This window comes from Coenobita brevimanus, chromosome 64, assembly GCF_032717465.1.
Source record: "Coenobita brevimanus isolate Jiangsu-jjx chromosome 64, ASM3271746v2, whole genome shotgun sequence".
NCBI classification, from domain to species: domain Eukaryota; kingdom Metazoa; phylum Arthropoda; class Malacostraca; order Decapoda; family Coenobitidae; genus Coenobita; species Coenobita brevimanus.
This window is the reverse complement of record NC_137017.1, coordinates 13,341,979-13,367,369: the sequence shown is the minus strand read 5'-3', so window position 1 is coordinate 13,367,369 and position 25,391 is coordinate 13,341,979. Positions and strand designations below refer to the sequence as shown.

Here is a 25,391-nt window from a genome sequence, read left to right as displayed (position 1 = left end):
GAGGTGGAGGTGACGTCAAAGGAGGAGGGGAAGGGGGGGAGGTGGAGAGAGGTAAGAGTGATGTGGGTTTGATGGAGGAGGAAGGCGAGTGAAGAGAGGGAGAATGATGGAGAAGGAGGAGTGATAGGGAAAAAGAAGAAATTGAAGGAGGAGGCAAAAGAGAGAGGGAGAGAGAGAGAGAGAGAGAGAGAGAGAGAGACCATAATAAGAGAAATTATGGATGGTAATTTCGACGGTGTAGCCTACATAATCTTATCTTTCCCGGTGTGTGTTGTGGTAGTGGTGGCGATGGTGGTGATGGTGATGTTGGTGGCGATGGTGGTGGTGGTGATGGTGGTGGTGGTGGCGATGGTGGTGGTGATGGTGGTAGTCGTATTGACAGTAATGGTAGGGTGAGTCATGGTTGATGTGGTGATAATGGTAAAGTGTGGTGCGTCGTAGTAATGGTGGTGATTTTTGTAGTTGTGGTGGTAAGCAGTGGCGGTGTTTGTAGTAGTCGTGATCCTAGTGGCAGGATGTGATGGTGATAGTGGTAGTTGTGGTGATAATATTGAGGAGTAGTAGAGTTTGATGGTGATATTGGGAGTAAAGCTGTATTTAGGACACAAGGATATAAGAAAAAAGGATAACTGAAGCTCTTTGAACGATGTGGCTAAACAGTAGAATAAGACAAGGATAGCAAAGAAGATGGCTCTCCCCAGCCCACCAAATCCAGTTGAAACTGGCAGGAAACAGTGAGAAGGAACACCACGCCGTATAGAAAAACTGAGGTGGAAATTTTATAAGAAAGGGCGAGAGAATGGCAGTAACTGTGGTAGGTGTGGTGGCGAATGTGGTAGCTGTAGTGGCGGTTTTGGTGTTGGTATGGTAGTTGTGGTAAAGATAGTGATAGTAGTGCCGTAGTTATGGTAATGGTGGTGATTGTGGTAGTTGTGGTGGTGGCAGCGATAATGGAGCCATATTTGTAGTAACTGTGGTGATTGTGGTGGTTATGGTGGCGGTAGTGGTAGGTTTGGTAACCCGAGTGTGGTAACCTTGGAGGGGTCAGAGCCTGGAGGGAAAGGGGGGAGGGAGAGGAGACATGGAGCTGAGGAAAGGGAGGGAGAGAGGTCGAGGAGGGAGGAATGAGGATTAAAATGGGAGGTGGGAGAGGGGACGGTGGCGAGAGGAGAGAGGATGGGGACAGAGAGAAGATGGGGAGGGAGAGGGAGGACTGAGGATGTAGTTAAATGTAAAATATGAATGAGAAATAAGAGAGAGAGGAGAAGGGAAAATGAGGATGGAGTGAGAGGGGAGAGAAGTGATGAAAAGAAAGAGAAGAGGGAGGGATGAGCACGAAGTCAGAGAGAAGGAGGGAAGACTGTACGAGGGGAGAGGGAAGATGAAGAGAGAGGAGAGGGTGGAGAGGTGGGAGGGAAGGCTTGTCATTGAGGTGTGGGGTGGACCATAGAGGTGGACATTCACAAGTCAACGCCTGTCCCCAACAGTCAGATACAAAAGGGTCCATCATACCGTTGTCTAATGTCTCTCTCATATACTTTTAGCGTCTCGTAATGTGTATCACGTACCACACCACTGTTACCATTACCCTGTGTGCCATGTATCTCTCCTATCACACCACTCATTGCCTCCACTATCACGTTTATGCCCTGTACACCTCTCCTACTATGCCATCGTCTGCCACCCATATCTTCTGTTTCACTGTCTGTGCCTTGCGTGTCCTTACCCTCCTGTCAACCATCCTTTCACTTTACCTTTTTTGAAGATGGAAAGAAAGGAGAAAAATAATGGAAGCAATAATGGAAGCAATGAAGGGAAGAGGGGAAGGGGTAGAGGAAGGAGATGGGTGTTGGGAGGAGAGGAAGGATGGAGGTGAGGGGGAGCAGCAGGAAAAAAGAACGGGAGGGGAAGGGAAGAAGAGAAAGAGGGAAATGGGGAGAAAGAGGAAGAGATAAGGAGGGAGAGGAGAGTGAGGGGGAGGAAAGAGAGGGAGGTGTGGGATGGAAACAGGGAGGAACGGGGGAAGGAAGGAGGAAGAGGACAGCGAGAAGAGAAAACCCAGGCATAAGGTCAAGGGTAAAGGGGGGAGGGGAGAGAGGAGGGGGAGACAGGAGGGATGGGGAGACAGGAAGGAGGAAGATACATAAAGGATAGGAAAGAGAAAGGATGGAGGAGGAGGAAGGGGAGGCAGAGAGTAGGGCAGGAGGAGCAGACAGAAGAAAAAGTAGAGGAGGAGGAGTAGGATAAGATGATGGTAGCCAGATGGAAGAGGGAGGAGGAGGAAGGTCAGTATGGTGGAATATGGATGTGAGAGAGACAGACAGACAGATAGACCTGGAGAGTGGTAAGCTGTAGGATAAATTTGTCTTGTCACATATACAAGATTAGTGTTTTATAGCGTGGTGGCGTTCAAGTCTTTCCTACAGAACAAACCGCCATTCTCACTCACATCCTGTGTCTGTCAGTGTTTTTCCCGATTGGCACACACACACACACACACACACACACACACACACACACACACACACACACACACACACACACACACACACACACACACGTCTGCGTACAGTTTACGTACGTGCATAACACATACTGTACATTCACTCGTACATATACACATTTTTTATATACATCACATACATGCATACATACATACACGTGCAAACATGCATACAGACAGACAAAAACGCAGAGAGAGAGAGAGAGAGAGAGAGAGAGAGAACGTAAGGTAGGAAGAAGAGCAGGACAGAATATGGCAGGATACGGAGAGGTCAGCAGATGTGGATGGTTCAGCAGGGGATGGTGTGGTGGATGGTTAACCTCTTGCTTCCGATGATGTATTTTATTATTATTATTATTATTATTATTATTATTATTATTATTTTCATCATCATCATCATCATCATCATCATCATTTGTATAATACTACCAGATCGGTTCAAGGGAGGTTGTGGAAGGTCGGAGTCACCTGTGGATCAATGAGGGTAAGAAAAAGTAGGAGGAGGAGGGAAGGAAGGAAGAAAAAAAAAAAAGAAAAATTCATTTCATTGCAGCCAATAACTGAGATAGATTTCAACCGTTCAGTTGGGCGGGTTTCAGTGTAAAAAATTCGCCTGGTGATAGCCAAAATAAAACGTCATCGTACTGAAGAGGTGGTTACAAGCTAATATTTGTGGTGGTGATGATAGTAGTTGTGGTGGTTGTGGTGGTGATTATGGTGGGGTTAGCTGAGTGATTGGTGTATGAATCTTTATGTTATAGATGATTGGTTAGTTACATTTCGTGATATGGATGGTTATTTGTGTCTTAATAGTGATTGGATGGTTGAAGTGTAGATGGTCTAGGAGTGCAGGTGGTGAGTTTTGATGATTTGGGTACAAATAGTTCAGGTACGGATCGTGGCAAAGAGCGAGACGGGGTGGGGTGGAGGTGGGGGGGGTGCAAGGGTAATGAACATTAAAGATGAAGACGGGATGCTCAGTGGTGTGGATGGATGGAAGGGTGGAAGACAGATAGTTACATGGCCTTATGTAGCGTACGTGGAACGAGTAGGTGTGATAGGAGGATAGGTGGCAGGGAACGTGAAGGGGCGAGAGCAGGACCCATATACATACAGGGTCTTCTCACACCTTTCCACTACGCAGATTTACTGACGTCACGCTTGAGACAGGGCACTCCCCCCATTTCTCCCCACCCACCATCTCCCTTGGGACCTCAGAGGGAGGCCTCAAGTCGCGGTGAGGTGCAGCTGTCTGTCATCCTCCATACCCACCCCTCCCACCTTGCTTCCTTTACACAACTCTGTTCCCCACACACATTTCCTTAATTCAAATGATTGTTTAACCTCTCCCTTCTCATATTTAAAGGTACATTATTTACAAAGAAACACAACATACTCTAATAGTGACACTTATTAGGATACATGGATATCATCTTGTTATAAATGATACCGGATATTTATTGGTACTGCTAACAGTATTGACTATGTTACTATGCAGGCTTCATTTCCTTAACTTCGACATCTTACTCTGCAGCTTTCGTGTCGAGTTAGCCAAACTTCTGTTTAATACCCGCATCCTGAAAAATACTCGGTATCGAACAAAAAGGCTTCAGTATTTTTTTTTTTTTTTTTTTTTCCCTATCGACCATTGGGGCCGGAGCCCCTGGTCATTAAGGTAAAAATAGGAAGAGACACATGCCTATATATTAGTACTGACAATGCCTTGCCAATTCTCTTTTAGATTACCGTTGGTAAGGCTTAGGTTTTATGCTGGTTTTAAACCACAGTATGTCAAATGTATGTATTCCGCATATATCATGGAGACAGAGACAGAGAGAGAGAGAGAGAGACTGCGTAGATACCAAATCGTTAATTATAAATAACAAATCTCTTAATCCGAGCTGCTAAATATATGTGAATGTATTTCATATACTCTTTGTGGCTTCATGTACATAAAACGCTATATAGTTTTTACGAAATATTCACTCTTTGAGAACGAAAAGTGGCTGTATAAATCATTTCCAACGACCTGGCACCGTTGTTTTTACGACCTGGAAGGGAGGGAGGGAGGGAGGGAAGGGGGGGGTGATAACATACTTCTTGCCGAACGCTTGCAGATGGAGTTACTACGTTACGAACCTGCTTTAAACAAATACATTCTGCGATATACCGTACTTAATATTCAACACTACTGCTTTCTTGCTAGGGTACTCAGTAATGGTTACCTACAGTACGTGGGTAGAACAAAATAATGGTGGGTAAATATGAATACTAGCAACTCATACTAGTGCGGTGGCCAGTTGCCTCGATTTATTTTACCTGGGCTGGTAAATGCAATGCACCACGTGCTTTTCCACATTTCTGCAAGCACTAACCCCGTGAGGGAAGATATACTGTACAGCTTAGAAAGAGCAAAGCCCACCATATACAGTGATATGCACCTACGCAGAGAGAGAGAGAGAGGAAGGGACTTAACATTTAATGAAGCTTATGGTAGATTCAGCGTTGGCAGGGCGTGCTCTTCAAGGTGTATTTGATTTTTTGGAATAGGCAGTTTGAGAAGTTCATATTTTAGATTTCTTTTATACGCACTTTGATCAAAGTGAAGGCTGCAGATGCGAGCAGTATTCGGATTAATTGTGTCTTTCCTCTTGTACAGATGAATCCACTTACGTCTAATCTCTTCATCTTTGGGGAAAATATGGAAAGTTATATCCCCACCTTTCTTCAGTAAAGAGTTACAGCCAAACAATGCACAATTGGTAGGCATTATTTCACTGGGCACATACAATGGAATAAAGTGCAGGTGACAGAGGTGACCTGTTTGGCGCCGTGACCTCTGAGCAACTGAGTCTACTTCTCACTATATGGCAACCCCTTCTCGGAAGATCTCACCTGGTGTCTTCGCCATGACGTCATGCGCAAACGCGACGCGTTTTTGGGTCGATATGGTCAGACCCTGTATGTATATGGGTCCTGGGCGAGAGCAGAGAGAGGGGATAGGCGAAGAATGGGAAACACACACACACACACACACACACAATTATATATATATATATATATATATATATATATATATATATATATATATATATATATATATATATATATATATATTACAGAGAATGTGCAAAGAGCAAACTTGGAGATAATGATAAACAATGCAGGTAGAATCAGACACAGTCAAGTATAATAACAGGAAATAATTAAACATAAGAGGCAAAGAAAAAAGTGATTTATAAAGAGAAAACGCAAATGGAAAACGAGACAGTTATTCCTGAGAGAAGGGGGGGGATTATTCGAGAATTGAAATAAGTAGGCGCAGGAAAGAAAACGAGGAGGAGCTAATGATAACTAATAACTATAGATAAACATAGAGATAAATTTACATTAAAGATTATGAAAAACATCATTAATATTATAAGGACGAATAAGGCAATGCTTAGAAATGTAAATATACGAAGAAAAATGAATAGAAAACGAGTTACAGCTTAGCTCGAGGAGGTACTAAATTCAACTGCTAAGCCCTTCTCACTGCCGACACACATGTTCACTAAACCTCAGGAATCTCGCGTACCCTTACCTGAAGAGAGAGAGAGGGGGGGGGGACCTTGGCGAAATCCTATCCTTAGTACACCTGAGAGAGAGAGAGAGAGAGAGAGAGAGAGAGAGAGGGAAGGAGGGAGGGAACCTTGGAAAAATCCTATCCGTATTACACATTGTAGAGAGAGATAGAGAGGAACCTTGGAGAGAAATTCTGTCCTTATTACGAGAGAAAGAGAGAGAGAGATTTTAACCTGGATAATGGTGCCAGTAAAGGGTTTAGCTCCGTAAAGCTTCTTGTTTATTTGTTTGTTTGTTGTTTGGGTTATTGTTTCGAATGTTGATGGATGGAGATGTTTTTCTTTCACGCAATCGTTCGGCGTTCTCTCTCTCTCTCTCTCATTTATTTCTGTCGCCCGCATCTCTCCATTCTTTCTCTTTCACGAAATCCTTTGGCTTTTCTCCTTTCTTCCTTTTTTCCCCATCTTTTTTTTGGCGTTCTGTTCTTTAACGCAGTTGTTTTCCTCTTTCATTTTCCTGCTCTTGCCTTTATTATTATTATTATTATTATTATTATTATTATTATTATTGTATTTCATTCATCATACGGGTTCTCGTGTCTCGCTTACTTCTTTTATCCCGATTTTGTTTCTTTTTTTCTTTAACAGTTTTTCCTTCCGTTTTTCTTGTTGCGTTTTGTTTGATCATTTCCTTTTCACTCCTTCAGTTTTGTCTTCTTTGTTCTGTTTTTCATTCACGTAATCGCCTTTTTTTTTTTTCCTCTTCCCCAGTGCTCCGTATCCCCTAGTGCCTCCTCTCACGCTGTCGTTCTCTGTCCTGTTTTTTTCTTTTCGTTTCATCTTGTATTGTTCTTATTTGATTTTAGTTTTGACACGTATAGTTAGCCTTCCCTCCATCTTTTTTTTCTCTTCCCTCCATTTTTCTTGTGCACTAAATCCTGTCCATATTTCATCTGTTAATACGAAATATTGGTATGTTGTTGTTGTTGATGATGATGATGATGATGATGCCTGCGTTCTTTCCTGACCGCTTTCTAGTACATTTCTCACTAGTTCAATTGTATCATGATTTACCTGAGCTTTCCCTGACTTCCCCGTAACGCCTCTGCTCATCGTTAACGCGGCCAACTCATGACGTCATCTGAAACTTGTTATTCTATTCTGTCTACCTCTCCTGATTTTCTCTCATTTTTACCTCCACCGCCTTTCCTTCTCTCCACATCCTTTCTCTGTTATCTACCTGCATATAACTAGTTCGGGTTGCAACATTACCGGTATCTACTTGAAGCGACTGACCGTATCCTTGACGCTTTCGTAACATCCCACTGCCCTCAGATTAAAGGTGGCCATCTAGTGACGTCATCTACCGGTCTTCCCCTCGCGTCTGTGTGCCGGTGCGTTTAGGTTGTGTTTTGTTGTGCCTGACCCAGTTTCCGGTGTGGACTTTATGTTTAATTTGTTCTCATGTTATCTACGTCTACAGTCAACGAGGAAGTTTGATATGTATTATGTTTTTCCCACTTCGAGGATGCAGTAACTAATGTTTTGTTCCACTTAGTGGATGTATGGTTATTCTGCACTTAAGAATTTTCTCGGAAATGATCTGACTTGCAGTGGCTGTTTGGGCTTAGATCACTCTTTAGATTTTTGTGCGTATTGTTTTAATTAACCTTTATTCTCTTATTGTAACATCCGTGTTTGTTTTCTTGTTAATGACTAATAAAGTTAAAGCTGTAGAACACTTCTGACGAAATTATATATATATATATATATATATATATATATATATATATATATATATATATATATATATATATATATATTAGCATTACAGGTAAGAAAAATACTTTAGAACCTGAACTGTTCTGTAAAATAGCTACTGGTATTTTAATGCCAAGATACGAAAAACTGGGGGGCCTCCAGTGACTGCTGTCCAGGGACCCCCCCGAAGTGTAAGGCCATCGCTGACCAGCATTAACATCAGATATTTCTTTCCGTGACCTAGAAAGTTGGTGGAAAGGGAGAAATTGGACAAGATGACCAGACTGCAGTTGAGTAAGAAAATATTTGCGGAGAATAGGCGGAAGCCCTTGAGGGGGTCTTGGAAATGGCGCTCTCTCTCTGTCTCAGTTTCAAAGAGAGAGAGAGAATTAGGAGAGTAGTAAAGTGGATGTTGGTAAGAAAATAGAAACTCATGTGATACCCGTTAGAAAATGAGACAGACACGCAAACAGACAGAGAGATGGTTGAGTAAAGACAGATAGGTGACTCATGTTCCTAGTAAGCACATTATAGCATTGAGGTTCAGCCCTACCTTACAATCCCATTCTAGTATTCTGCCTACGGGCACTACCACGCACTCACTGCTATGTTTATCCTCTGACTCACCCTCCCCCCTCTCCTTTCCAGGCTCACCATTGGCTCAGCCGGTCATGACGTAGAAGCTGGGCGCGCCGTGATTGGTCCGTGGGAAGTGACGTCAGCCTGCCTTGCCGTCATTGGCCAGATCGGGGTGTGACGCTAAGGAACCTGGGGCCGTAGTGAAGTCATTTTCTACGATAAACAAGTTTCCGTAGCAGTATATATTTTTTGAAATTATTAATTTTTATTGTATCTCTCTCATTGATATTCTCTCTGGTTCACTCTGACTTGGCTGTGAAGTGTTTGATGAATGTACAGGTGAAGGCAAACGTATACACAAGTAAATTTATCCACAATTTTAGCTTGATAAACATTATAAATACGGTTCCCTGAAAGCGGGCCACCCCTCCACTGGCCCAACGAATCCGTGACGTCACCGTGTGTGTGTGTGTGTGTACGTCGCTTGGACTTCGAAGACTGGGCGTTCATTGATGGAGAGGCAGTTACGGAGGGAGGATCTGTGCCGCCAAGGATACATACACTTCAAGACAGTGCACCTGCATTTTGCCCGCCGTCTAAACTGAGAGGATTAAAAGTGTCAACCGTAACGAAGGAATACTGTTCGGTGTCTGAGGAGTGTTGGAAGCCTTTGAGGAATTAACAAACCAGGAAAAGGAAGAGATTGTGTGGTATCAGCGAGGGATTCTGACCGCCGCGACAGGTGCTGACCAAAGCAGGCCTGAAAATTGTGTTCATCTGTACAATTAGATAAACTGCGGTTAAGTAAGATTACACAATTAAAGTGCAGTTGTTTGAAGATCAGATAATAAACTGAAAACATCATTACTTAAAGCCAAACTTCCAAATTTCATGTGCGGGAAGTGTTCCGCATTCAGAGAAATAAGGCATCCAAAAATGATGTAATGTAAACCCACTGAATAAACAGGTTGCTCAGTAAGTAGCATGTAAAAAGTGCTTGTTCGTAAAGATATATAGTTGTGTTCGAAAAAGTCCAAACAACAGAAAAGGAACATTAAAGGAAAATCGTGAACCTACGTGTAGGATGTGCCAGGGCGGAAATACAACCACCACCACCACCAACAACAACAAGACTAACACCACCAGCACCACCGCCAACAATCGTAAAAGCATGACCATGGGCGGCGTGAAGGGCGGGTCTAACCTGAACGAGGTGAGTGTCGTTCGTCAGGTGCCGCACTACGCCTCCACGCCACACCTCTTCGTGTACCAGGCAGCAGAGGACGAGGACGAAGTGGACCACGCCCCCAAAGACCCGAAGGAGCCAATCTACTCCTCAGCCATTGACATACGAAAAGTGGCTGCCTCCAAGGAAGTGAGTGTTTACGTAATATTATTATCAATAGTAGTAGCAGTAGAATAAACACTAATAATAATAATAATAATAATAATAATAATAATACCGGTAATAATAGTAAAAATAACTAGAATTCTGAAATTGCTGAAGCAGTATGAAAATAACTTCACATTCCAGACAAAATAATTTTATCATTGTGTACCAAATATTACGGGACTTTTGGTATGAATTTTTTTTTACGAACTCTGACCTATGACCTTGAGATCAAGGTAAAGGTCATTCATACAATGCAGATCATGTTCTCTCATGACCGACTACATTTCCACCGAGTTTGGTCAAAATCGGTCAAATACTTTCCGAGTTAGCACTTACAGCCATGAGGTGGCCATTTTGATTTTCCTCAGTATCTCGGAAAGTATTTGTTGGAACCCAGTATATATCAGTACCCAGGTGCACTAGTACAGCCTATGTTGACGACCACATACTGGATCATTTGCAAAGCAATCGAATCCATAGTTTTTCTTTCCCAAGAGAGAAAAAATTGAAAAAAATAACATAAAGGACGCGAATGCGGCATTAGTGTTGGGGGGGGGGGAGTGCCAACAGAAGCCTGCAGCCAAGATATATCACTCCTGAAAATTTCAGGTCCCTGTCTCGAACTGTCTTGGAATGCCAGACTTCTAGATCCCCCTCCCTCCCCAAAACAATTATCTACAATAAGAACACTGAACTTGAAGTTCTTAATAATAATAATAATAATAATAACATTATTATTATTATTATTATTATTATTATTATTATTACTAGTATTATTAACTGCATATTGGTAATGATTTAATATACTGTAGTGGTTGCCTAGGAGGGATTTTTTTTTTTTTCAAAAGCTTGATAATATATCAAATGTGGTATTGTCTGTCAGAAGTGGCAGTCTCTAAAGAAGTAGGATATCTCATCCCTTCTTATAGAAAAAATACGTAGATAAATAGATGACAGCGCTAAATTGATCAGTAATGTTTAACAAAACAACGTAATATAACTGAGGAAGTACGGTTTTTTAAGCCTCCCTTCCTCCTTCCTCAAAAAAAAAAAAAAAAAAAAAAAAAAAAAAAAAAAAAGTTTACATTTCCTTAGCGGCTGGCAGTAAGGAAGTAAGTTTTATTTTTATTTTTTTATGGAAGATTTAGGTGTTGTGTAGTGGATAGTTCTTCCTGTCTGCCTGAACACCGCAGACGAGAAACTGTTGTATATTGTAGGGACGATGACCTTCACTGGTGTTCCAGTAGTAGTAATAATAGTTATCATGATTATCAGAATAGCCTTGGTTGTGTAGGAGACTTCTTTAGTAATTTTGCATACTTCACTCTGATTGTAAGTTGGTGTTTACCTTTTTAAGCCCGAGGACCTCTCTCTCTCTCTCTCTCTCTCTCTCTCTCTCTCTCTCTCTCTCTCTCTCTCTCTCTCATGAGACTACATTTATTCATTTAAGATCACCCTAGTGAACGGGTTAACAAAGGTTACAACTAACCCCCAGCTCAAAAATTCTCTAAGCTCAGTTGTATGGAGGTCCATTAATAATAATAATAATAATAATAATAATAATAATCATCATCAAATAAATAAAAAGATTCCGTCGTATCGAATTGCTCCAGCAACACCAAAGAAGGTACTGAAGTGTAATGCGAAAAGTAATTCGGAGAGGAAGATGTGTTACGTAATCTAAGCAGGAGGGAGATGTTTAGAAATCTAAGCTGAGCAAGAGCCGTTAGGAAGTTCCCAAAGCAACTCAGTGATAATACGACGTTACAACATCACTCTTGTTAATGTTTATAGCACGCCCCCCCCCCTCTCTCTCTCTCTCTCTCTCTCTCTCTCTCTCTCTCTCTCAAACTTAGCATATATCGAGATCCTTCAAAGTCTCTCCTTTTGACCACAACATTGAACTTGTTTTAGTGTGAACCCATTTAGTATGTACAATCACGTCATTACTATTTTTCTCTGACGATTTTATTCAGCTTAGGCGAGAACGCATGTTGTGAAGACAGTAAAAACAGTCTCCATTAAACCCCGTATTACGAAGGGTCTCCTTATTTGAATACAATTACTCAGTAGTGGAAAAAATATATATATCAGAAAATAGTGTTGATATTCAGAGGCTGAGACATACGCCAGTGTTAGGATCGGTTAGAATTGAATACTGTGATTTAGGTATACATTATAACATGGGAATGGGTACTGTGATTTGGGTATATATTAAGCATAGGATTGGGTACTATAATTTAGGTAGTCTATAGAGCAGAATACAGGATTGGGTACTGTGATTAAGGTATACATTATAATACAGGATTGAGTACTATGATTTGGGTATATGTTACACGATTGGGTACTGTGATTTATATTTACTTCCCCAAACAATGGACTTCTGTTGCAAGGAGTAACAATGAGTGTAGAAAATGCTAGCATTACCTGTCCCGAAATTTGCCCCTTATAATGGTCTGTCGCACTTACCTTTGTTTTCATGTCTATTCAGTTTTGCAGAAAATAAAAATAATATGTTGACAGTATAATATGTTGACAGTTTCAAAGATAGACGAATTCCTCCGTTCCTGCACCCTCTCACCACAAGCACTGGATTTGTCTAATTGTCCTGCATAGTGAACCGTTTGTGTTTCATGTCCCGCTACACTTGTTTGAAATGATCTTGTCAGAAATTAAAATGGCGTGTTGGCAGTACGGTTTTAAAAAATACAAGGGCGCTATTCCTCTGTCTTATACGTCATTTACCAGGTTTACTTTACTGTCTTGCATATAATGTACATTCCAGTCAAATTCGTACTGTGGAAAGTAATAATATGTTGGCGGTGGTTTCAAAATGCAAGGGCGCTCTCCTTCCCTCACCTTGTCTCGTACCTCATTTCTTCCAAAGGGCAAAAGTCCACACACACTTCCTACCTTCCTCGCCCAGCAGCCAGTTCTTTGTGTCCCTTAACATCTTCCCTCCTTAATGGTGTCTTTAACTTTTTTTTCTCTCTCTCACTTCCCTTTCCCCCTCCCCCCTCGTTTTTCACATTTTTCGCTTGTTTTCTCTGTGTTATTTATCGGGTGTATAATGCCTTATTTCAATCCTCCCTTCATTTCTAATTTTTCCGAATCAAGCTTACTCGTATTTCATATCGTCCATTCCTCCACCCATTTTTTTCTGTCTTACTGTCCTTCCTTTTGTACACATTATTCTCTCTCTCTCTCTCTCTCTCTCTCTCTCTCTCTCTCTCTCTCTCTCTCTCTCTCTCTCTCTCTCTCTCTCTCTCTCTCTCTCTCTCTCTCGTGTTTTCCATATCCTCGAACCTGGCTACTAATTTTTTTTTCTTGGCATTTGTTTACCTTACGCCCATATCTTCCTGTTTCCCCATCTTCTGTCTCCCTGCTTATTTTTCTTTTTCGATCTCAGGTCTCTCTCCTGCCTTCCCAGTCGCCCTCACTCCTTTCTGTTTTCTTTTATCCCATCCCCATTTCCTCCTCCCCCTCAACCGCTTCTCTCCCTTCCGTTTCCTCCATTCTCATTCTACTCCCTCATTTCCTTCCCATATCACACCCTTCCTGCCCTCCCCTTTCCTCCCCCTGCCCTTCCACACTGTACCTTGCCTTCCCTATCCCTTCTTTCCCCATCCTCTTCCTGTTTTGAGATGTTTGTCTGTAGGGGGGGGGAACTAAATGAAGAAATCGGTGTTTGATTCTAGAGTGTAGGGATCATTGTCAGATGTCAGAGTGTAGATTTAGATGTAGTAAGGCCTATGTACATAAAGGCCTTACTACACATTATGAATCTACACTCTACTAATCTGACAGTGCTCCCTGCTCTCTCTCTCCCTCTCTCTCTCTACTGTACTGTACATTAGGCTATGTGTATTTGGCTATCATAACCACATGTTCGTTCCGTCTTATAACACTTCGGATAATTCATTTTGGCTTTAAAAGTCGATATTTTAAAAATGGATATCAGGCACGAATAAGCAAACATTGTTAATTCTCAGCGTCTGAGTCATTAGGAAGTTGCTCATTATATCCGAACTTCACACGCCACTCTAGTGCTCCATTTTACTACGTTATATTTAAATGCTTGTACCATGCAGTTCTTATAACTGCATCTTGTTGGACAGTCCTGGCGAGGAGTATAATTTGGTCGAACTTTCTTATTTCCCCTTTCATTCTTAAAATTTCCTCTCGCGTTGTTGAAGATGCTCGTGTCGAGTTACAGCAGCGTTTCTTAATCTGGGGTGCTAGCACCCCCGGGGGGTGCTGAAATCAATTTTAGGGGGTGCTGGAAAATGCTGCATTATGTTTTTTTCTTACTGGATTTGCTTAGTATTGTCATCCTTGATTTTTTTTTTTTTTTTTTTTTTTTTGTAAAATAAACTGTCAGGCAGTACTTCACTTTAACCCTGCAGTAGTGTAGCAACTGCAGTCCCAGTAACCAGATGTAGAGCGGTGCTGGACTGAGACCTTATTACAAGGGGGGTGCTGAGGTCGGAAAAGGTTAAGAAACGCTGAGTTACTGTCAGCAGAATATCGTAAAAATCTTCGGAGCCAGTACCCTTAAATTACGGCACAAAAGTTGTAAAGTCTCGGGGGAACACCACCCTTACATCAGATCACGACCGGCACACCCAGGTTTGATGATAGGTAAATATAGGATAGACAGACTGGTAGCTATCACACACACCACAAAGTCAGCCAGGAGGCAGGACGTGTGTGCTGGGCAATCCCCAGGTCCTGTCCTCCCCCCTTACTGTTTTTTTAACCAGCCCATACCCCACTGACCGGGCTAATGTATGGCCCGCCCTGCACTATAGGTGCAGGGAATCTTTGAACGAACGAACAAATGGTAGCTATTATTTGTTTACACGGAGCGCTTACCAAGGAATGTAATACGAGGGGGATGCCGTTGTTTAACGATTGTGAATGAGTCCCTTGGGGATATCATGGAGAGATAACTCATACGCTGGATTAGTATTCTCGTTAATGTTGCGGAAAAAAAAAAAAAAATCGTCTATCATAGCCTAAACTTAAAAAAAAAAAAAGTTTGCTTAAGAGGAAAAAGAAGAAAAGTTGCACAGAGGGGGTTAATAGAGGCCTATAGGCGTCATCATTTTAACGGGGCTACATGCTATATTGTGATTTGTTTTCAAGTATCTTAATATTGAAATTTTGAACCCCGTACCATATGGCAAACCCATTCAGTACGATGTTTTCATTTTATCCAATTCTTGCTACTAGATTTTTTTTTTTTTTTTAAGGTTATGATTGACCTGTCATATTGAAGAGGGTGGAAACTGTCCCCATCAATACATTTAAAACTGTGACGATGATACTTCATTTTGGCACGATTTTCTTAGGTACCGGTACTGGTTAGACCTGTACAGTATGGCAAGCGTTTCATAGTGAAGAACTCAGTCTTATTTTACCGTTGTTTCTGTTCCATCCCAACCATTGATTGTATAGCCCGCCACGCCTATCACAGATGATGAAGCCATCCTTGACGAATAATGTTATTGATTCAGTATTTTGCTGCTATTGATTAAAATACCATACCATTCATTTTATTGTTCAATACCATGCCTGCCATTGACTTTGTTGTTTTATACCGTGCCTGCCATTGATTTGGTTGTTTTATACCGTGCCTGCCATTGATTTGGTTGTTTTATACCGTGCCTGCCATTGATTTGGTTGTTTTATACCGTGCCTGCCATTGATTTGGTTGTTTTATACCGTGCTTCCACTGATTTTTTTGTTTTATACCGTGCCTCCCATTGATTTTTTTTTATAGCATGCCTGCCATTGATTTTGTTTATACCATGCCTGCCATTGATTTTGTTGTTTTATACGGTACCATGCCTGCCATTGATTTTTTGGTTTTATACGTGCCTGCCATTCATTAACCACGTCAGCTTCCTCTCTTAAATATTTTTATAATCAGGCCAGTGTGTGAGATGTGGTGGGCGATGGATACCAGACCTCTGTTTGAAAGATCCAAAATGCAGCATTCCCAGTGTCACTTTTTTTTTTTTTTTTTTTTTATGTATGGTTTGTCATCTTCAAAGCTTACCCTAAATCACCAGCTTATAGGAAGCATATCTCAGATTTTTCAAACAAATAGCCTAAGATAAAAAGTGTTAATAAAAAATGATTATAAATTCGGCAAATGTTAAGTGTTTCCAGAAAGCCACTTTACATAATGAAGCTATCTATCTGTCGGTCTGTCTGTCTATCAGTCCATAGCCAGACGCAGTAGTTCCGTATGGGGTGGCCGTTTGACTTTGAGTATACCGGTAGTTGTTTTACGGGGAGGGACACATAAACCCCCACCAACTCACTTGTTGACATGTAGGGAGCACGAATGTGTTGGTTATATGGTTAGACCTACCACCCAGCGCTGTAAATGGTTTCCTGGCTTACGCCTTACAGGAAACCATTAGTTCTGTCACTCAATGTAAAACCACCTGACAAGGAAAGAAGAGCATAAGAAGTGATAGAAAAGACGAGAGAAATAGGAAGAGAGGAAGTCAGACACAAAAAAGAATGTTAAAGGCAAAGGAAGAAGTAGGCAGCACTACATCAGGTGAGTGGATGATGGTCGCCACCACGGATCACTAAATCTGGGGTGGTGAAAAGTTATCTTGTGATAAATACTGGGACAACATTACGAGCTTAGAGCAACTTTGTCAAAGTCACAGTGTGTTGAACATCGTTAACAGGTTGTGGCTTGTTGTCGATCAACCTGTCTCAGATCCATTAGCCACAAAGCAGGCAGATGTCCCGTGCATTGAACTGATGTTCCCTTGTGGTTGACAGAACCTTGCCAACGGCGTGGGGAAAAGTGTTGAGGTTTGATTCGTGGGTGGATGCAGCATTTGCACCTCCACCCAGTTAACAGGAGCATTACCCTGTAATGCTGCAACCCAGTGTTTTAAATAATACCTTTGTTAGCGCGAAACCATTTGGCTTGTCACTCAGTGTAGAGCCACCTAAATTGCAAAGAGGAGGAATAAAAAGTGACAGGAAGGAAAGGGAGAAGTAGGAAGAGATGAGAGCAGACACCGAAACAAAATGATAGAGTTGATGCAGAAAGTAGGCAACACTACATCAAGTGAACGGATGATGGTCGTCACCACCTACCATTTGCCAATAGGTTGCAAGTAAACTGCACTTTCTTCCGGCTTTGAAAATAGTACAGACTACATTTTTATTCACATTCTGAATTAGGCTATCAGAAATGTGAAATAAATATATATCTCATAATATTAATGAATACATCTTATTAAGAGAGTTTGTTTATGGTCCATGTTGGACCCTCCTGCATAGTGTATTTCCATGGGTCTTCATCATATTTGAGGCTGTCAGACTCTCACTCCTTCCCCACGCATTTGGAACATTGGAGATATGACAATTTTAGGCAGTGTTAGCATAAAAAGAGCAATGTACACGTCATACCAGATACCACGCCATTGACCGTGTTTGCCATTGATTTTCTGCCATGTCTGTCGCTGATTCTATACCATCTCTAACATTAACCCCTCCAGTCTGATGATGTATGATTTATCCTTGCTATCTCTCATGACATAATTATATTTTATCATTGCTCAATTGCTCACTCCAGATGTATTTATTGTAATTAGGAGAGCCTCCTTGTTATAGTATTGGAGTTACTGAAGGCAGCATCTAACTTCCCTAATTTTGACAAGTCTATCCCATACTGAATTTAATCATCTGGAGATAGCAAGAACACTGTAGAAAATGGATCATTGGATAGAAGAGATTGAAATCAGTCCCCACATACAGTGGAACAGTACCCAACATTATTTTGTACACCATAGCAATACTGTATTTCATCTTGATACCAAACAGACCATTAATCACATCAGTACAAAATTACATCATTTATAATTTATTCTTGCTACATTCAGACACTGTAATTAAACTTAGGGAGACCTCTTGTTGTGAGTGGGTTAAAAACAGTTCTCATTAACCCCTTCACTTCAATGATGATAATTATTCTTACTGCCACTAGATGATTTTATCTAGTTTAGGGAGGACCTCTCACAGTGATGGGATTAACTACCACACTGTGCATGCAAGTAAACTCAGTACTGTGATGACTGTTCACAGTGATGTATTAACTATTATCTGGCACTGATGAGGAGCCCACTTGTGGTGGCACTGTGTATCCTAGGTGGAGTGAAGCAGCTGTGGTGTCCACCCAGGAGCCAGACCTCATATTTCCCTGCACCTTGCAGTGGAGAAGGAGCATATAGTCTGGCCCTGGCAAGGTACTGTCTACCAAAAGGGGACACCTTTTACCTATGGTACACTGTACCGTATATGTTCTGTACTGTAGCCTACCGTACCAGTGGCCCCACAGAAGCAGTTACTTACCTGTGGTTGATGAGTCTTCTCAGCCAAACAGACTAGGTTTAAGCTACAACAATAGCCTGTTACAATATATAACCCTTGGCCTTTTACATTTCTCAAAAATTGCCCATTATTGCTGTGAATCTGCTCAGCCAGACAGACCAGGCTTAAGCAACAACAGCATCCTTTATTACAGTATATAGGCTAATGTATTTTTCTTTAAAAAAAAAAAAAATGCCCATTATTAGCATGAACAAAGGCATTAATTTTGTTTGTTTAATTGGGAGTGAATCATCATTTTTAACTCTTGAACTGCTAGCATTTCTCAGCTGTGAAAGTCATTTGGTGTCAGCCAGAATATATCTGTTCAGCTTGTCCTTACCCAAGAAAGTATCAGTTCTTAATCCAGGGACATACTGTACAGTAGTGTTTGATTTATTCTTGTTACCTCCAGTCAGTTTTATTCACGGTTGGGAAGATTTTTCATTATAAATGGTTTAATGAAGACAGTACAGTATCTTGTTCTAAAAGTCTCTCCTGAGCTGGATAGAATCTCATGGAGTTAGTTCAAAATGTGAAATAGCATCAGAATGAAAGGGCTAACTCTAAGTAAACTGATGTATACTAGTAGCTAACAAACGACTGCATTACAGGCCGAGGCGGTGCAGCGGATCACTGAAAAATACGATTCCCTGCGTGCACTGACTGACCGTCGAGAGGAACTCGAGGACCCCTTGGCTGTGACAGAAGAGGATGTGCAGCGCATCGAGACATTCTTCCGGGGCCACAAGACACAGCTGTGGGTATGTCGCACAATGGCCAACCTCTACAGTGAGGGTGGAGCTGGGACCACACATGGCCAGTGGGAACTCAAGTACACAGGGGTCCCTCTCTTGCTGCTTGACCAGGGTGAAACACGATCAAGGGACAAGCGCCGACTGCAGCTCATTCTTGCAGAGAAGGGGACGGGATTTGCTCTGTGGCGGGACGTGGTGGATAACCTGACTTCCTATCGTGCACAAGAGCCACAGTTCCACACACTGTACCTCTCATCAGACCACCGCCGTCGCATGGGCTTCTCTTTCAATGATGCACGCCCAGCTAGTGAGTTCTTGAGTCACATTGAGCGCCTGACTGCCGATCCAGCCAACATCTCCCTCTCTGGCCCCAGCAAGAAGAAGAACAAAGTGAAGGAAAAGGTTGCCAAGTATAAGCCTCCAAAGAAAACTGACATCTCCACACCCTGTAACTTTCAGCATGTTACCACTGTTGAAGCCTGTGACAAGGGCAGGTTCTTTTCACTCCAGGCTTTCTCAAAAAATAAGAGTCCTCCCCATGTCCAGCCTCACACAGTGGTAGAAAGGCCACCAAACAACTCTACTCCTGTCAAGCAGGTGTAAAGAGTTTATTGATATTGAAGGTGTTATGGGCAGTGAACTTTCCTGTCTTAATAGCCAGTGTATAGTGGGAGCTCATAGAATGATCTCGTATGAAAACTACAGAGCATTTTTTGAGCAGTGGGCTCAGTACACTGTGTAGTCAGCAACTTTAGTTCCATCAGTCCACTGGTGTATTTTACATTTCACTCTTGCTACCTCCTTGAAGTTTTGTTTAACTAGGAAAAGAATGAAATTGTGGAGGCGTTATTGAAGACTGTACTGGCTGTACCTTATCTGACTCTCCAGTTTGAATATTTTCTCCAGTTGAATTAAATAATTTGAAGCTAGCAAGAAGAAAATGAATGATACAACTGTGGGTTGGAGTGTTAATACCAGGTAATGGGATCTGTCTAGTGCTTAGTAACTGCATTAGTCCCCCCAACCTCATGTGCCAATTTGAACCCCTTTCTTTGGTGCTCAGTTGTCAGTGCAGTGCCTGACAAGGTTTTGGTGCAAAGAAATGCAGATGGTGTGCTGAAATGTAGCTGCTGCAGAGGAGTATGAAAATGATGATGACAGAGTAGTAAATATGTGATAATACACTTTTGTATGGGAAACTTTGAGATGGTACTGTGATGTACAGTGTGTAAAATGTGAGGTGAGGAAAGAAGAGAATATCAGCCATATGTTTGTGATGGTAAAATGAACAGTGAGGGTGAATGCATACATCTTGGAATAATTTTGAAAGACTTTCATATATGGTATTGCATTTGATGAAAAATGTATATATTTGTGATTCAAAGGGAAAGGGACACTGAGAATGGCTTGCTATCATTTTGAAAGGGAAAGAATCATAGTGAATGCATACTGTATACTGACAAGGACAACAATGCACAAGTGAACTTAGAAAAAGGTAGTTTAAGACAGTGTCGTGTGATGATTCTTAAGTTTCAATGCCATCCCATCTAGCATCTGTTCCAAGGACAAATTTACCTTGTACAGTAACAGCAGTGACCCATAATGATAGAACATTACGGTCATCAAACTGGAGGTTGTTGTAATTTTGGATTTGATGCTGTAGTTGGGCTGGAATAGAACTCATGATAGACTCTTGTTACAAGAAATATTCTTACTGCTTATTATTTGTAGGCTGTACAATATTTACTCTTATATACTATTGTACTGTACTGTACCATTTTTAAGCATATACAATTGATAGGATCTCAAAATTTAAACAGATTAAATCAGTTTAATATAATGTAACAAGTGTCATATTATGTAATACAGTGTACCAAAATCTAATTTAATATACTTATTGGAGCCGACATTATCAGGTTTATTAAGCAGAACATATGTACCATGACTTTTTTTTTTTTTTTTTTTTTATAAGTGGGTATTAGAGGTAGGATGATTCTGTTAGTACTCTCAGGTACCTTGTCCCTTTGACTAGTATTGAGTACTCTGCTAAACCTGACACTGGCAGTCAGTTTCATAAAAAAAATTTTAGTGATAACAGATTAGTTTTCGAGTTTTCCTGTAGTTGGGCAAAGCCCCAGTGACACTTAAGTCTTTCGTGGAATTGGTACTTAAAGCAACTTCACTCATCACTTCTTATAGGAATTCTTATATTTTGGTTAAACATTTTAAATTATAATTTTAATTTATCTTATACTAGTATGGTAAAGCAGAGCACATTAAGTGCTCATATGGAAACATTTGAATATCAGTATTCTATTTCACTTGTTAATATACCTTAATGAATTTGTCATCTCATAATAATAGCCTCAGTTTTGTCTCCATTTAGCACTGATGTTATGACTTATTACTGAATGTAGCCTAACATAAATGAGGGCTAGATGTACCTGCAGAAGATATCACTTCCAGTAGGTAAGGTGGACTTGAAGTTAACACAGGACAGTATGTATGTTGCATATCTAGACTTCCACTTTGATTCAGAGCACAGTGCCCCCATGAGCACAGCATGAAACCCATTACGGGCGTAGTTGTGATCCAGGAACGACTTTGGACAAATTTCACAGGAATTAATATTGATGTTGGTTGAGAGAAGTATTTTTGCTGTTTCACTACATCTTTTGGAAGGAAAAATTATTAAGACAGTGATGATTCACTACAGTGTTTGTTTCTAATGTATTTTAAAAAGAATATGGTAGCACTGCTGTTTTGAAGATTACAGTGGGAGTGACAGATTATTGTATATGTATATAAATTTCTCTAGTCGAAGGATTAGGAAGGGACAGGAACCTTTACAGAGAGTGTCTCATGATGACTGCCAAACCATCCTCATAGATAATATGGGCATATGATAACTGATTATTCTTGGCTGCTAAATCATTAGTGAGTAATGTCTTCTAGAAATAATATCTGTAGTATTGTAATGTACTGAATAGATTCTTTTGTCATTTCTGTGAGGTATGTGCTGTGTTAGTAAAATTATGTTGGTTGTTCCTGCAGAATGGTTACAATACTGTATACCTGATATACTCCACCCATACCATCTTTTAAGTCATGGTCTTGTTGTGGGCAAGTTGTTGCAATATGATAGTTCATACCAGTGTAAGAGTGTTTTGATGGATTTTTTCCTTTGTAGATCAGTTTTGTGGTGATTTTTTATATTCAGTATTTATTTATTGTTTACTGGTGACTAAAGCTTAATACTTTGTTTGTAAATATGTTGTGAAACTGTGGAAGAATATCAAGAGTGTGAGCATTTTCCAGAATATTTTAGTGAGGTTTGCATGATACCATGTGCAGTATCTTGGTGGAAATTGAATTTGCTATTATCAGAGGGCTCATAGGGATGATTTCTATTAGTAATGCACAGTATGTAATGGAGAATGTTAGACTTTGCAGCTGACATGTACCTTTAGTAGAATATATTCCTATGACAGAAGCATTATTGCAGCATTATAGAGCATGTCTTTACAGTGTGGTACACAAATCAGTCCATTGTTTATCAAGGCTGTATATGTGCTATTTTCAGATGATTGGTAATGCTAGGGCTTGTTGACATATTATGGAACTACTCTCATATGTTAAGGAAAGAATATTGAATAAGTTATTTGCAATATTTTACCTTTTACTACATCAGCCATATATTGACCTCTGAGACCATGTTATTATTGTAGTTCTTACCTAAAAGAATTTGCTGGTATATTATAATTTACAATTCATTATATATATATATATATATATATATATATATATATATATATATATATATATATATATATATATATATATATATATCATCCAGAATCATCACAGAATTACAAGTACCAGTAATTATATGATATATATAACCTTGGGCAACAGTTTGCCAAGATTATCTAGACCAAAGCAGGTGTGCTTCAGAACCTAAAAGTTTGCTCCACCTCAGCAAGTGGCCTTAATGCTTGCAGCCAAGTTATTGTACTGATATTGTTTCATGATGTTAACACCTCTCTTGTGCGTATATGTGATCCAGGTTTTGCCTTTATATATTTTAAAAGTATGTTTCAAGAAGATTATGAAAATCATTAATGCATATGTTTCAGAATTTTAGTATAACATTTTTAATTTACAGGATAGGCAATTATGAGTCAGTCAAATTATTTTCCTGTATAGTACCGTATAGTACTGATTTTATGTTTAATTTTTTAAAGTACCTGACAAAATGACTGTTTCCATTGCAATACCCATTTGACATTCCTGACATAATCAGCATAAATGTTCCTTGTCTTTTAACTAGGAATGTGTAGCTATATTGATGAATTAAACCAATTTATTTTGTATGGTACACTTTTTGAGTTAGTAAGTTAAGTTTTCTATGACTTTGTATGTGAACCATTAAAAATGATTTTATTACATCCAATGCAGCTTGCAAGTATTTATGTAAACAGTTTGAGAATCTACTTATATATATGTCCCATCTTGTACAGTGTAAATATATACATAATTATGTATACATATATATTAAAGAGAACTTCAGACTTTTCATTTACCATGAAGTATTTAGCATGTACTTCTCATTTTGTTTGTGCAATGAAATGAAGATTGTGGAAGCTTGAATGGTGAGTAAGAGTATGGCCCATTTAATTGGAAATATTGTTGATATACCGTGGTTACCTAGCTCTGATAGCTAAGAAACATTTGCATTAAGGCTGCTCATTGGTTAATGCAACACTGAGGGGCATGGTAAAAACAGCTCTCCTTATTTTAACACATAGTGTAATGCTGTATGGTAGTAAGACCTGGGCAGTGAAGGAGGAGGATATTCACCAGCTCAGACGTACAGAAATGACAATGATTGGGTGGATGTGTAGTGCGTCCCTGCGTGCAAGGTCTGGGGGGGCTGGGTTCACGATGGAAGAGTTGAGAGGTAGGATGGCGCTGGAGTGTATTGGTGTTGTGATGAGGAGAGGTAGATTGAGATGGTTTGGACATGTGGAGAGGATGGGGGACGATAATAGGGTGAGGAAGGTGAGACGTGTTAATATTGGGGGTGGGGTTATGAGAGGTAGACCGAGAAAGACATGGGACGAGGTCATTAAGTGTGACCTCGGGGTTAAGGCACTGAACAGGGAGGCTGCAATGGATCGTGCAACATGGAGAGCCGCCAATAGGTGACCAAGGCCGACGCATGCAAGCATGTTGGAGCCTTTAAAAACAAAACAAAACAAAACGCTATACAGTATGTTTATATTTGTAAATTTCTTGCAGTATAAGCATCCAGTGCATGTTGTACTACATCTACCCATGGTGTACACCAGTGTCAGCTTGTTGCACTGTAATACATGCCTGCATTGGGTGTACATCTACATCCACATGTTCCACTGCATCTACCCATGGTGTACACCTATGTCTGCATGTTGCACTATAATACATTCCTGCATGTACGTCAAACGTCGCTCATAGTTTTATAAAACTGTATAACCAACTTTAATTTTCTTTGATAACGGTAAACTTTTCTAGCTATTTTTGACCTCTTGAGCTTTGGAAATTATTTAAACTGCCAGCTTATGTTGCAAGCAATTTGCAATTATAAATATACATGTGTTAAGAAGAGCTGTAAATTTACCACACTCCTCAGTGTTGCATTAACCAATGAGCGGCCTTAATTCAAACATTTCTTGGCTTCAGCTATCAGAGCTGAGTGAACACGGTATAGTTTACTTCCCTCCATCAGATTTTTTCATGTCCTCTGGACCCTAATCTCACTCACCCTTTGCTGGGAAAAAAAGAGGTCTGGATGATGATGATAGTTAAAAAAACCAAGTTTTAATTCATACTGGTACCCTCATTACAGTGACATCTTTTGTATTATTTGCTATCACCATGCACTTTGCTCAAGTTTGGAGAGACTCTTCAAACTGCAGGAGTCAGAAATAACCTTCATAAACCCTTTAAGTGCAACAGACTTCACCAGTGGGTAGGAGGGTGCAATGGTGAGCATTGAAGGTTTCAGTTTGAGCTGGACTGGATTCGCCACCGGTGGCGATCTTGGTGGTACTGTAGTTGCAACTAACTGAGAGAGACTTCCTTGTAGGCTGATGTGGAGGAGGGTTCCATGTGAATATCATTTCTGAGCCAGAGGCTAACACCTTGTACCACATAGAGCACCTGTGGTCATTGGGTTGCCCAATGTAGTGCTACTCTACTCCTGGGTGACTCTACATTGAGTGACAAGCCAAATGATTTCCTGTAAGTCAGGAATTAATTTAATATGCTGGGTGGTGACCTTACAACTAACCAATCCCTACATGTGAACAAGTGGGTTGGCAAAGGGTTAGTGCTTCCTGGAAAACAACTAAAAAGACAGACAGCACATTACATTGCCAGATGCCATG

General features: G+C 40.6%; 1 protein-coding gene across 1 annotated transcript; it reads left to right on the top strand.

The window, feature by feature from the left end:
* The first annotated feature begins 9,239 nt into the window (after positions 1-9,239).
* Positions 9,240-22,755, top strand: MESR3 (misexpression suppressor of ras 3). The gene is made up of 2 exons (XM_080276209.1): positions 9,240-9,781; positions 18,820-22,755. The coding sequence occupies exons 1-2, from the start codon at positions 9,491-9,493 to the stop codon at positions 19,564-19,566; spliced, it is 1,038 nt and encodes a 345-aa protein (XP_080132335.1). The 5' UTR covers positions 9,240-9,490; the 3' UTR covers positions 19,567-22,755.
* Positions 22,756-25,391: the final 2,636 nt, after the last annotated feature.

What these genes read in the sequence shown, in the direction of transcription:
- MESR3 (XM_080276209.1), top strand. Translation starts at nt 9,491, where the DNA reads ATGTGCCAGGGCGGAAATACAACCACCACCACCACCAACAACAACAAG. An exon ending in AAGTGGCTGCCTCCAAGGAA is followed by an intron (nt 9,782 to 18,819) that starts GTGAGTGTTTAC and finishes ACTGCATTACAG; the next exon opens with GCCGAGGCGGTGCAGCGGAT.